The sequence below is a fragment of the Physeter macrocephalus genome, chromosome 14, assembly GCF_002837175.3.
Source record: "Physeter macrocephalus isolate SW-GA chromosome 14, ASM283717v5, whole genome shotgun sequence".
NCBI classification, from domain to species: Eukaryota; Metazoa; Chordata; class Mammalia; order Artiodactyla; family Physeteridae; genus Physeter; species Physeter macrocephalus.
This window is the reverse complement of record NC_041227.1, coordinates 117869873-117883054: the sequence shown is the minus strand read 5'-3', so window position 1 is coordinate 117883054 and position 13182 is coordinate 117869873. Positions and strand designations below refer to the sequence as shown.

At 36.8% G+C, this 13182-nt stretch overlaps 1 protein-coding gene and 1 pseudogene across 6 annotated transcripts in view; one reads left to right on the top strand and one right to left on the bottom strand.

The window, feature by feature from the left end:
* The window catches only part of LOC102992754 (G patch domain-containing protein 8), a 90280-nt gene that overhangs the window by 52771 nt on the left and 24327 nt on the right, over positions 1-13182 (top strand). For all 6 annotated transcript variants that reach the window (XM_028498399.1, XM_028498401.2, XM_028498403.2 and 3 more), the window contains 2 exons: positions 8512-8579; positions 9211-9297. In XM_028498399.1, coding sequence (XP_028354200.1) covers positions 8512-8579; positions 9211-9297 — 155 coding nt within the window. The remainder of the gene's footprint in view (positions 1-8511; positions 8580-9210; positions 9298-13182) is intronic.
* LOC129392727 (40S ribosomal protein S6-like) lies at positions 10204-12843 on the bottom strand (annotated as a pseudogene).

The following is a 13182-nucleotide window of genomic DNA, read 5'->3' as shown; positions in this document are numbered from 1 at the left end:
TGTCCTCCCCAACGGGAGAGGCCACAGCAGAGGGAGGCCCGCATACCACAAAAAAAAAAAAAAAAAAAAAAATTAGAAATACAGAGTATAGAGTGACAGTGATTTCATTGTAATTAGAGTAGTCCAATCAGGTGGAAATAGTTGAAAATATAAACTTTCACTAGTTAAACCAATATTTGATAAGTAGGAACTAAGAAGAGACAAAAATGCCCTCAAAGTTGTATGGAATCATAGACTTTATTTTATTATTATTATTTTTTTGCGGTACGTGGGCCTCTCACTGTTGTGGCCTCTCTCTTTGCGGGGCACAGGCTCCGGACGCGCAGGCTCAGCAGCCATGGCTCACGGGCCTAGCCACTCCGCGGCATGTGGGATCTTCCTGGACCGGGGCACGAACCCGTGTCCCTTGCATCGGCAGGCAGACTCTCAACCACTGTGCCACCAGGGAAGCCCCTGGAATCATAGACTTTAGAACTGGAAAAGAAACTTTCTGTGGATGACCTAGGATCTCTGGGCTTTTTAGCAGAGACTTCAGAGGAAATAAGGAGGATTTTTGAGTAATTTCAATCTACTTGACTTTCTGAATTTACTCCTACATTCCACGTGGACTTCATCTGTTACAAATTTGACATACTATGGATTAATAACTTGTTGTTCAGTACACATACATAGGTGCTATTGTCTTTCTCCAGATGACAGTAATAGTAAAATAGTAAGCATTTTAATTTATTCTGTTTTGCTTAGGCTTAATTAATTAGATGATTTGTACTATATGTTTAATTTGGAGAAGGTCTTGCTAAAGTATGCTTCATTTTTTGGCTTGGATTTAACATTTGTATAACCTTGCTTTTCAAACTCAGTGGTCACTCTTTTGTTAATGGAATGATAACATGGGAAGGATTTGAGGGTAATACTTTGGTAATAATTTTCTCCATCTGTAAATAGGGTTGTTTCATTATCACCAAATTGTAGGTAGAACATTAAAATTTATCACAGCTTCTTAGAGTGTCTTTAATTTTAAGGTACTCATTGCCAGTTTTGGAAATGAAAGAACAAATTGATTTTTTAATTTTCTGAGGCCTTAAGAAGATGACAGTGTTAAGAGTTCAACAGCATCCTATATAGTGATTTATAGTGAAACGTTAGGGTTTACAAAGCATCTTCTGTTTGTTGTTTCTCTTGATCTACATGCCAGTCCTGAAAGTGAGGATATCTCCATTTTGCAGGAGAGGCTGCTGAGACTCACGTGCTGATTGTCAAAAGTCACACAAGTGTTTAGAAATTCTCTTATTGGAGAACTGAGTTTTTGTAGCCAGTATTTTTAGGGACTACCTAGAAAAATATAGAAAGAAAATAATTAAAGATGAGTTGAGGAGGGGGTTGATGTGTAGAGTAAAGGAAGAGCAATCTAAATGAAGCTGGAAGGTCTTTTGGGGTTATAGAGTGATCCTGGAATATTAAGAAATTCTCAGTGTAGTTAATGGAAGTACTTAACCAATAGTAAGAGGATACAACTCTAAGAAGGCATTGGATTGTTGGATTATTACAATACCATAGGACTGGCTACTATCTACATAACTCCCCCAAATATTTTCTACTCTTCAAACTTAAGAATTGAAGTGAACCTTAGAGACTATTAAGTATGTCTGACTCCTTAAACATTTGGTGCCTGCTTCTTGTCTGCTAATGAGTGATGATAGATAAAAGAAATTGAACAAGGTTGTAATGAATAGTAATGCAAAACTCAACTATTTCTTTATATTAGCTTATGTATTTTTTGAGATATGGAGACCTGTATAATATAGCATGTATCTTCTGTTTGATAAAATAATTCCTTGATTATAAGACGGTTAAATCATCAGTATCTTTTGGCATCAAGCAGAAAGCGCTGTGATGACTAAATATTTATTTATACCTGAACAAGGTGAGACCCACTATGAACATGTTCATTCTCTTGAGTCAACAAATGCTTTTTAATTTGTTATATCAAATTATGTCCCAGATACTGTGTCAGTTATTCAGGATATAAACATATAAGTAAAACTCAGGGCACAGAAGTGTTGCCCATTTTTTAAAAACTAAGGACCTAAAATTGTTTTGCCTTCTCCCCCTATGCCTCATATTTTAGATTATTTTACCCTGAAATTTATTTATTAAATTGGTTTTCTCATTTAAAAAATAAATTGATTTTATCTTACCAAATGGTTAGCATGAAGCAGGCAGTGTTCAGTGAGTTGATGTAATTTAAGCTAAGTTTGGAGTGAAAGTATGATTTCCTTTAGGTGACTTTTTTTTTTTTTTTTTTTTTTTTAATTTATGGTACCTCAGGCATTCCCTTTATTACCTCTCCTTGAGGGCTTGAGTATCTCATGTCACCTCTGAATGAGATATCTTTTCCAGGCTTAACATTCTGATTCTAACACTTTATTTTAATTTATAATTTATTTTGCCCCTTCTCTGTCCCTGTTTATTAATATATTAGATTATATGATTAAAATTGAACTATTTTATCCTAGAAGGCAGCTCTGATACTTTGGGAAGATGGAAGGATCTTTTGGTCACAGTAACTTCTGTGCTCTTAAAAAAACACCTGTGTTTGAAAATCAAAATAACCTGGTTGTTATAGATCATTAAACAGGCTGTGACAAGAATATAGTTAGTTTTTGTAGTGCTAGAGAATTTGGATTCTTTTTTGAGTAGGAAGCCTTTAAAAAAAAAAAAAACCAAACCTTACTAACTCTATAGGGAATAATTAATATGCTTGATGTTTCCTAAGGAAAAAATATCTAAATGATGCTGAAAGTAATCATTGTTCTTATACTACTGAAGACTATTATTTTCAGGAGAAATTTGCAAAAGTGAAGCTTTGATTTGGAAATAAACGTACCACTTTTTACCCAGAAAGTATTTCTGAAAGTTGTATCTAATCACTGTTTTAGTAAATGAAATTATATTTAAATACACTAACATAGCTTACTATAGAGTCTTATTTTGAATAGTTTTGCAAATCAGAGAATAGTCACCATCCTAATTTTGTATTATTCTTGATTTTCACATATGTATTTGAGTTGCTTAAAGTATGAAATAGATTTAAAGATGTCAGGTGAGGTTCTTGGCTTTTATTAGTTTAGTGGCCTTTTGAAAGTAGATTTTGTGACTCTGATGGCTTTTTTAAAAAATTTTTATTGAAGTATAGTTGCTTTATAATGTGTTATTTTTGATGGCACTTATATTTACTTCTGCTTTATTGGGGTCAGTCTTTAAAAACAGTTTTAGACATCTTTAAAAGACAACATTAGACATTTAAAAACTTTCTGAACCATATGTGCATTGGCTCCACAAGTGTTCTTCCCGCCCCCCCCATGCCAGAAGTTTAAATTGGTAAGATTATTTTGCCTAACTGTAGGTAATTTGTGGGGTGTAGGACTTTGTTTTAATCACTGACATATGCCCAAAGCCTTCCAAGAGTAGTTGGTATATAGTAGCAACTCAGTAAGTGTTGTTGAGTGAATCTCAGTAAAGGAAAAGGCAGCTGAGGTAAATTGGGTGTTCTAACCTCTGTTGATATCCAACTACTGTTTTAATCACTTCAGAAGCTTCTTCATTTCTAATTTATTTCTGTGGAGAAGTCACGTGTCTTCTGTTTCTGAAGTGTGCTGATTACCAGATTATGGTTGTCCTTTAATATTTTCTTCCCAGTTGTTCTATTCCTGGAGTTAGTTTGTTTAAAAATAGTGTTTGTGGGCCTTCCCTGGCGGTCCAGTGGTTAAGACTTCACCTTCCACTGCACGGGGTGCGGGTTCGATCCCTGGTGGGGGAGCTAAGATCCCACATGCTTCGCGGCCAAAAAACATAAAACAGAAGCAATATTGTAACAAATTAACAAATTCAATAAAGACTTTAAAAATGGTCCACATCAAAAAAAAGTCTTTAAAAAAATTTTAAAATAGGGTTTCCCTGGTGGTACAGTGGTTGAGAGTCTGCCTGCCAATGCAGGGAACACGGGTTCAAGCCCTGGTCTGGGAAGATCCCACATGCCGCGGAGCAACTGGGCCCAGAGCCACAACTACTGAGCCTGCGCGTCTGGAGCCTGTGCCCTGCAACAAGAGAGGCTACTACGATGAAAGGCCTGCACACCGCAATGAAGAGTGGCCCCCGCTTCCTGCAACTAGAGAAAGCCCTCGCACAGAAACGAAGACCCAACACAGCCAAAAATAAATAAATTAATTAAAAAATTTAAAAAAAAAATAATAGTGTTTGTTTAAAACAAACAAAAAAATATTTCTTCACAGTCCAGTTCTTTGGGCCAGTTTTGTAGATTGGTATATCCTTAAGTGTTTCAAAATCAAAACATTAATGTGAGGGATTATTCTCAGAAACAGTGTGGCTATAAGCAATCAGTGGATTTTGGTATTTAGCTTTATTCTCTCTTCAGTTATGATAAGTCATAATACCATCACATTTTAGCAAGAGATGAATATGTGAACATTTTAGCATGTTTGTCGTTGTAGAAGTAAGCCTACCTTCTAAAATGTAGAATGTACAATACTGTTTGGTTAACGAAACATCATTTAAAGTTTTTTCCATCTCTTTAAAAATTTTTTTTAATTAATTAATTAATTGATTTTGGGGGGCTGCTGTGGGTCTTCATTGCTGTGCGCAGGCTTTCTCTAGTTGTCGAGAGCGGGGGCTACTCTTCGTTGCAGTGCACGGGCTTCTCATTGCAGTGGCTCCTCTTGTTGCAGAGCACAGGCTCTAGGCACGTGGGCTTCAGTAGTTGTGGCTCACAGGCTCTAGAGCGCAGGCTCATAGTTGTGGTGCACGGGCTTGGTTGCTCCGTGGCATGTGGGATCTTCCTGGACCAGGGCTCGAACCCGTGTCCCCTGCGTTGGCAGGCGTATTAACCACTATGCCACCAGGGAAGCCCCTAAAAAAGTTTTTTAATTGAGGTATGAATGACATACAATATTATTTTAGTTTCAGGTGTACAACATAATGATTCGATATTTGTATATAGATTTACAGTTTTGATTTAGAAAATATTAATATCAATTTTTTTTCCCCATCACATGAATACATTGGTATTGGAACATTCTAGATGTGGTATGTTTTCTTTCCTTTTTCCCCCCTTGTCCAGTTGGCTAGATCACAGTCATAGTATCTATATATAGATCTTTGGCTGAAGAGGACAGTTTCTTTTAAGGAAAGTATTTAGTGTTCTGGTTGAAGTTGCCTCCTTTGAAATGAAATAAACAACAAAATGTTCTTATTTTAATGGATTTTAAGAAATATTTGTCCCTGTTAAGAGAAACCGAGAAATAGGGAACCTGGATTTCATTCATTTTGTTTTAAAAAGAAGTTGAGTTTTCTAGGGAATATTATATTAGCAAACATTCTGTTGCTACCTACCCTTTGAAAAGTCATAACTGTAGGTTGTTATTCAGATGTTCCACAGTGATGTGCTCTATGATAGGATTTATCATTGATCACAAATGAATAAATTGAGGGGATTTTTTTTCTTTTTTTAAATGCTGCAACCTCTTCCTGTATGTATTGTTCAGTGTCTTTTCCCAGTGAGATTTTTCCTTGGTCAGGAGCCTCTAATGAAAGAAATTACTATTTGGCCCAGGCAGTAATGTTGCCTTCAGATTGTTTTTAAAGCCAGACTGTTTGTTTTCTGTGAGTTACCTCTGAGTGGACTAATTGTAAATATGACAGCCCTTTTGATGCCACTTTCTCTGGAGTTACTGGTGTTCTTCAAAGCTTGGCTTTGTTGTGTGCAGAAAGAGAGATGTTGGCAGACTTGGGAAGATTTCATTAAAAGGAAACAAAGTTCTAAGGAAAGCTCCTTCAAGAGTTTTATTCATTCATAACAGAACTCAAATGCACATAAGTTTTCCAAGCACTGAAGGTCTAAGGTTATTTTCCAGACCTTTTACTTATTATATATTTTCAGTAAGGTCTTGATGAACCCCTCCATCCCCCAAATCCTCTTAGAGTTCTTTTATTGTAGCAAATGACTTGATGATCACTGTCCAGTTGATCTGTCTTTGATGTTATTTCTTTAAGGAAAAAGTCCCACCTTGGGCCCTGAGTACTGATTTACCAGGATGAGTAGTTAAATGAGAGATCTGAAGCTAGAGCTAGTTTTTTCACTTTCTCTCAACCTTCCCCCCTCCCCCTGCATTATTTTAGAGGAGGTTGTTCATGTTCTCAAGTAGCAGTACAAAAATCTCACACCCTGACCCAACCAGTATGAAAACAACCGCTGTAGCACAAAGTGTCCTTCCTGTGTCCCCAGCTGAAATTGGGGGAGGGACAAAGCCCAATTGTTACTTGACCCCATCCTGTCTGCCTGCTAGAAGGCCTGTTTCCTACCCTAATGGTTTCTGCCTAACAAATGGTGTTTCTTTTTTACAGCATTATGATCCTGGACTTGTTGTGGTGATGGTAAACTTAGCAGTGGTAATTTTTTATTTTCAGACTGAATTACTCCTTTTGTCATCAGTGCACCAATATGTTAGGCTTACTTTCTCTGTTGTAGCCTTCATCCTTCTGCTTGGTCTTTTTCATTTTCCTTTCCTTTCCTTATGCAACTTGTCTGATCCTTGTTCATTAAAGGGTAATGTTAAGAAGGGATGTATCTGTTTGTGTTAGAACTGCCAAAAAAAAAAAATCAGTTAAAACATTAAATTCCAATACTGTAAAAACTTGATTTCCCCACAATATAATGGGCACTAGCACTTGCTACTGCAATCTATAAATAAATTAAAACAAACTTTGACTGCCTTAGAAGGCAAAAGTACTAATGCAGTTTATAACAGGGGTTTACAGAGGTAATGAATTTATACCAAAATTTTCTTGATTCTTACAAAGCAAATTCTGACAAACCGAAAAAGATATCAAATCAAAAACAAATAAAATTACTTTGACATGTCTTTTCAATTCTTTCATTGGACCATTTCTTTTTACCAGTAAATCCCTGATTGAGACGTTATGAAAGTGATATTGCACCTAGGAAGTCATTTTTATAACCTGTCTTTAATTTGGTCCTTTTGCTAAAGATTGCAGTCACTGCTTATTTATTATACCATTGGGCATAAGGTAATAATGCATTTTTATTTTGTTTAACTGGCAGTATTTGATAGTATCTAAAAGAAGGCTGTATTTTAGAACTTTGTTCTCTTTTCTGGCATGAGATGTTCTTTATTAAACATTTGTTTTCACTGTTCCTAATTACCTTCTTATTGTTTACAAGCAACAATGGGATATTGGTGATAAGTAATTGAACTTCTGAATTTGTTTTTCATTACTTTTTGAAACACAAATTAATCCCACAAATACAGAGCAACTGGATACAAGTGGTTGCTGGTCACTTTGGAAACAGCTTCTTTTTTTTTTTCCTCCTGGACTAATCCTAGTCATGATCATGGCTTTTATTGCTTTTTTTTTTTTCCAAATTTGTTTTTGGTAATATCTCAGATTTAGCCTGACAAAACTCAACTTTTAGCCCAAAGGTATAATATATATGTGTGTATAACCAAAAAACAAAAATAAAAAAACAGTTGTTTACACCAGCCTGAGTGAAATGATGAGGGAAGTAAACATTGTGTTTTTTCACTAAAGGTATACAACGGATAAGGTAAGTCCTCTTTTCAGTGGGCTTACATCACAATAAACAGCGCAAGTTGTGATGTAAAACAGCTGTGGTAGTAAAGTGCTTGTCTGCCCCATTTTGCTTTGTTTGGCTGGTTATGAGTGGATTAAATATACATTTTTTAAAATCTCCAGCATAGATCAATTAGTTTAAAGTCAATTTTCTTCGCAACTAGTCCTTTTCACAGCTTACTGATTGCCACAGCCAGTGTTAAATCCACTCTGGAAAATGGGACCTCAGAGCACCAGTTTAAAAGTGAAACTATTTTTTGTTCCTAAGGGCAACTAACTGTTGCTTTCTATTTAATTTTTTTCACCACCTCATTTAATTGTAAAGCATCTTTTGAATACAAAAAACATATTAAACACGCTGAGTTGCTGTTACTGAATTTTCCTGTATCATGTTTGAAACTGTGCTCTTCGATTTAAACATGTCAGTTGAGATATTTATTACCAGTTTTAAAAGTGTGTGTGGGAAGATGTCAGTGGACAGTAAGAGTGAAGTGATTCTTGGTGGAAAGTTATTTGGAGGTCTTTTTAAAAAGGAATTTCTAATGTTTTTGATTTTAAACTTCCTGGTGCCATTGCTTAGAAGTGCTTTTGCATTACTTATTTAATTTTGCCATAGTAATCTGGAATCATCCCCAACTGGAAGGTCAGCCAAGGTGGTTAGTTGGGCTTAAACTGGGAGAGGTAGGTTTGGTTGTAAGCTGTGAGAATGGCTTGTGTTTGGTTCACTGTAGCTTTCTGGTCTCTGCACTCCAAGGCAAGATCTCTAACCACCCAAACCCAATGTGTAAAGCGAACTGTTGACTTAGCTTTGCATCTCACCTTGATTATATGTTCCTGTTACAGGGAGAACAGATCCCATTCCAATCGTTGTCAAGTATGATGTCATGGGCATGGGTCGCATGGAAATGGAGGTAAATTGATCTCATTGGTTCACTTGTTTTATGGGATATTTAAAATTGATACTAATTCCAAATTCAGATGTAGTTTTAATGTTTTTGAGGGGAAATTTTAAAATGTATTTTACATTCTTATTTAGTGCCGCCTTTGAGGCAGGTAGGTGGCAAATAATGCCCCTGTTATAAAGAAGTTGAGTGGTTTCCCCAGGGTTATGCCACAAGGCAAGGTCAGATTTAAACCCAGAAAACTGCTCATTTCCATAGGCAGTTTTGCTCAACTCTTAAAATAATTGCTGTGGTAGAAGCTTTGCCCCTGTAGAGCTGTGTACAGCTGTCATCTGTGATATCTTCTTTTCATTGCCTGAAATATTTTTCTCCATTTACTCCTAATTCTTTGGCATTGAACATTGAAGTAAAGTCTGTTATCATCAACACATTTGCCTGTTGGGAACCACCAGCATGAAAGGATTAATGAACTATTTTGCATGCTATTTTCTCTGTGGGGTGACAATAAAGCAGGAGGTAGCTGAGCAAAAAGTGAGAAGTTTCTTATTTTCATACAATACTGTAGTTGTATAAATGACTTTTTTATGGCTAATTGGGGGTACTTTAGGAATTAAGACTAATTATATCTGTTTTTGTTAAGCTTGATTATGCCGAAGATGCTACCGAACGGCGCCGTGTCCTAGAAGTAGAAAAAGAAGACACGGAAGAACTGAGACAGAAGTACAAGGTACTTAAATGAAGCCATTCTTGCATGTGGGGTGTTCACACTGAGATATTCATTTTGGTGAAAAGAATCTGTTGACAGCAACATTTGTTAGACCTTTGGTGGTGATTAGTCTTAGACCTCGGGTTTCTGTTACTTTCTTATTTATTGCTTCTGTAAAAACTGTAGAGATAATAATAACCACTTTGTATTATTATCTGTTGGGGAGAGTGCATTAGTGTTTGAAAATGCAGTGCCTGGTATACATTAGGTAGTAATAGCAGTAAAAATTGGTGAGTCCTTTGAGAGCTTGATACCTATTGATAAGCCTTTTTTTTTTTTAATGGATGAGGTGTTTGAAGAATGACAAACAATTGAGAACTTCAGTATCTTTTTAAGCAGGTAGTTATAGAAGACTGCAGCTTAGAACATGTTATAAGTTAGCTTTCAAAAAGACTGACAAGGGTACATGCCTTTCAAGATGTTTTAGTAAGCCCAATCTCTACCATAAAATAGGTAAATTTGAAGATAAGAAACAATTAGTGAAGATTATCATATAGAAGCTGATTTTGGTCATGATACTTAAGGTGAGAAGAGAGAAAAGGGATTCATTTTTAAAAATCTGTTCTACCGTAAAAAAATATATAAAGCAAAAACTGACAGAACTACAAGGAGCAATGTTACACCTACCACAGTTGTTGGAGATTTTAATATACCTCTCAGTAATTGTTAAAAGTAGAGGAAAACAATCAGCAAGGATGTTTGGAAGACTGGAACATCTCATTTAACAAATTTCACCTAATGATTATATAGAACTATGCACCCAATCACTTTGAAAGTAACAAATTTCAAATATATGAAACATTTATTTAAACAAATTTTTTACCATGTTCGGTGTCATAAACAAAGTATCAGCAGATTTCAAAGAACTGAAGTTATCAAGCCATAAAACAGTTTTTTAAAAAGACTTTTAAAAATCTCTGTTTCAAAATTAAGAAGCACATTTTTACATATAACCTATCAGTAAAAGAAGAAATCACAATGGTAATTGGAAAATATTTTGGAATGAAAGATAAAAATGCTATACATCAAAACTTGTAAGATAAGCTAAAGCAATATGATATATGATAGCAAATACATGTCCTTTTTTTTTAACATCTTTATTGTCGTATAATTGCTTTACAATGGTGTGTTAGTTTCTGCTGTATAACAAAGTGAGTCAGCTATACATATACATACATCCCCATATCTCCTCCCTCTTGCGTCTCCCTCCCACACTCCCTATCCCACGCCTCTAGGTGGTCACAAAGCACCGAGCTGATCTCCCTGTGCTATGCGGCTGCTTCTGACCAGCTATCTGTTTTACGTTTGGTAGTGTATATATGTCCATGCCACTCTCTCACTTTGTCCCAGCTCACCCTTCCCCCTCCCCGTATCCTCAAGTCCATTCTCTAGTAGGTCTACGTCTTTATTCCCGTCTTGCCCTTAGGTTCTTCATGACCATTTTTTTGTTTGCTTTTTAGATTCCATATATATGTGTTAGCATGCGGTATTTGTTTTTCTCTTTCTGACTTACTTCACTCTGTCGGACATCATCTTTAGAGAGATTGAAAAGTTTGTGGATTCTGCTAGCTCTTTTGGCGACAAGGCACAGTAGTATCAGTGAGTCAGGAATATCCTTCTCCCCTTTTTTTACGATGACCAAATTGAGAACATTCAGAGTTGCATTCACAATGCAACCCCGTACAGATTCATGCTTTCTTTCTCGAGTCCTCCTTGGTCTGTAGCAGGAATGCCCCTTACTCAGTAGCAGGCGGACTCGGCCATGGGTCAAGACACCCTGCTTCATGGGGAAACCTTGTTTGTCGTTCCCACCACTGATTCGGACCACATAACCCTTTCATTCTTCACCCAGAGTGTCAGCAGCAACTTCTGTGGCCATACGCTTCTCATAAAAGGTACGAAGTTTTCATTCATCGTTCACTTCAGTGAGTTTCTGGCAGCCAGTAGCCGGGAAAGAGATGTTCTCCTTCATCCTGAAGTGGCTGATTGCCTCCGAGACGCCACAAAAAAGAGCTGCCTAAACTTTAGATGTTGGAGTTCTTCAGGTTAGGACCTGGGCCCTCTTTTTCTGTCTAACCACTGTCCTTAAGCGTAGAATCGTCATGCCACTGTTTTGAAATTTTTCACGTGGTTGGCTTTTATCCTTTAGGTCTTAGCTTAAATATTACTTCACTAGAAATCTTTCCTAACCACCCAATTTAAATAAATCCTCTACTTTATTCTCTTGCAACACTCTCATATATAATTTATAATTATAAATTTTTGCTTGTAACCTTATTTGTAGGCTGACTGTGGTACTGGAAAGAAAGGGCCTTGAGGAGAGAAACTGTCTGTTTGTCTGGCAGTATGTATACTGCATCCAGTATAGTGCCTGGCACATAAGTACTCAATAAATATGAGTCGAACATATAAATTCTTGGAAATGAGGGGGAAAACCAGGTTTATTTGGTATACTGTCAGAAATATAAACATTTTAGAGAATACATTTTTATTGGTTTTCAAGTAAAAGTTACACTATCAAGTAAATAATAAATACATGAAGTAGCTGAGTAATTCACAACCTCATTAGATTACACATTATATTTTGAGGCCCTTTCTCCCCTGCCCAAGAAATTATTTCACTTTTGAACTCTGTGGTAGGTACAACAAGAATTACTTACTCCCATTTTATTGATCAGACTGTTTACTCAGAAATCTTGTCAACTTTGAATTATACAGCTTGCGAAACCCTCTCCCCTTGTTGATGTCACTCCTTTATTTCATATTTGTTCTTCACCTTCACATGACCTTGGAACCTTGACTTTAGTAACTTAGCCCTTCCTTAATTTATACTTCTTGAGCACCACAGATTGATTTTTTACTTCTCTTACCACTTTGATTCCAACTTCTTTTCTTCCTAATCCTTTTTTTGTCATACCTACTCACCAAGAACCTATCCTCACTCAGTAGAAATACGTGCATTCTTCATTTCTACATCTTTACTGTGGTGCAGTGTGGGACTGGTGCCAACTCACTGGACTCCCAGAACTGCCAAGGAATCCTTTCACGCATCAACTCCCTCTTAGTCTCTTCAGCTGTCATTCTCAAACATTGATCTTTAAGCCCTCATCTTCCCTCAGCTACCCTTGTCCTTCCTTCATCTTCCCTTACTCCTACTAGAAAACTTAAAGAAAATTTGGACTATCAAATGGGAGTGCCTTCTTCTACCTGTAATATCTGCCATCAAACTTGGGTCTATCTCTTCCCATCCTTAAATATTTCTCCCTTGTTTCATAATCTGTCAAATGAAAATTCCTACCTACATCTGAATTCTGGATCCTAATCCTGTCTGTATTATCAAGGACCTTACATCTTTTTTCCTATCTTGGCGAACTCACTTTGCACTCATTCATTTCCTATCACCAGTAAACATGCTCACACATTCTTGGGGGAAAAGAACCACTAAAACTAAAAAAAAAACCTTACTCTGTTGACTCTTACTCTCTGTAACTGCCATCTTTTCTTTTTACTTGTCTTTAGAACCAAAATTCTGAAAGAATAGTCTCTACACTCACTTCCTTCTATTCTTCTTTTTTTTTGTGGTAAGCGGGCCTCTCACTGTTGTGGCCTCTCCCGTTGCGGAGCACAGCAGGCTCTGGACGCACAGGCTTAGCGACCATGACTCACGGACCCCAGCCGCTCCGCGGCATGTGGGATCTTCGCGGACCGGGGCACAAACCTGTGTCTCCTGCATCGGCAGGTGGACTCTCAACCACTGCGCCACCAGCGAAGCCCGGTGCTCAGAGTTTTAAAATTTGATGAAGTCCATTTTATCTTTGTTTCTTTCGTTGCTGGTGTTTTTGATGT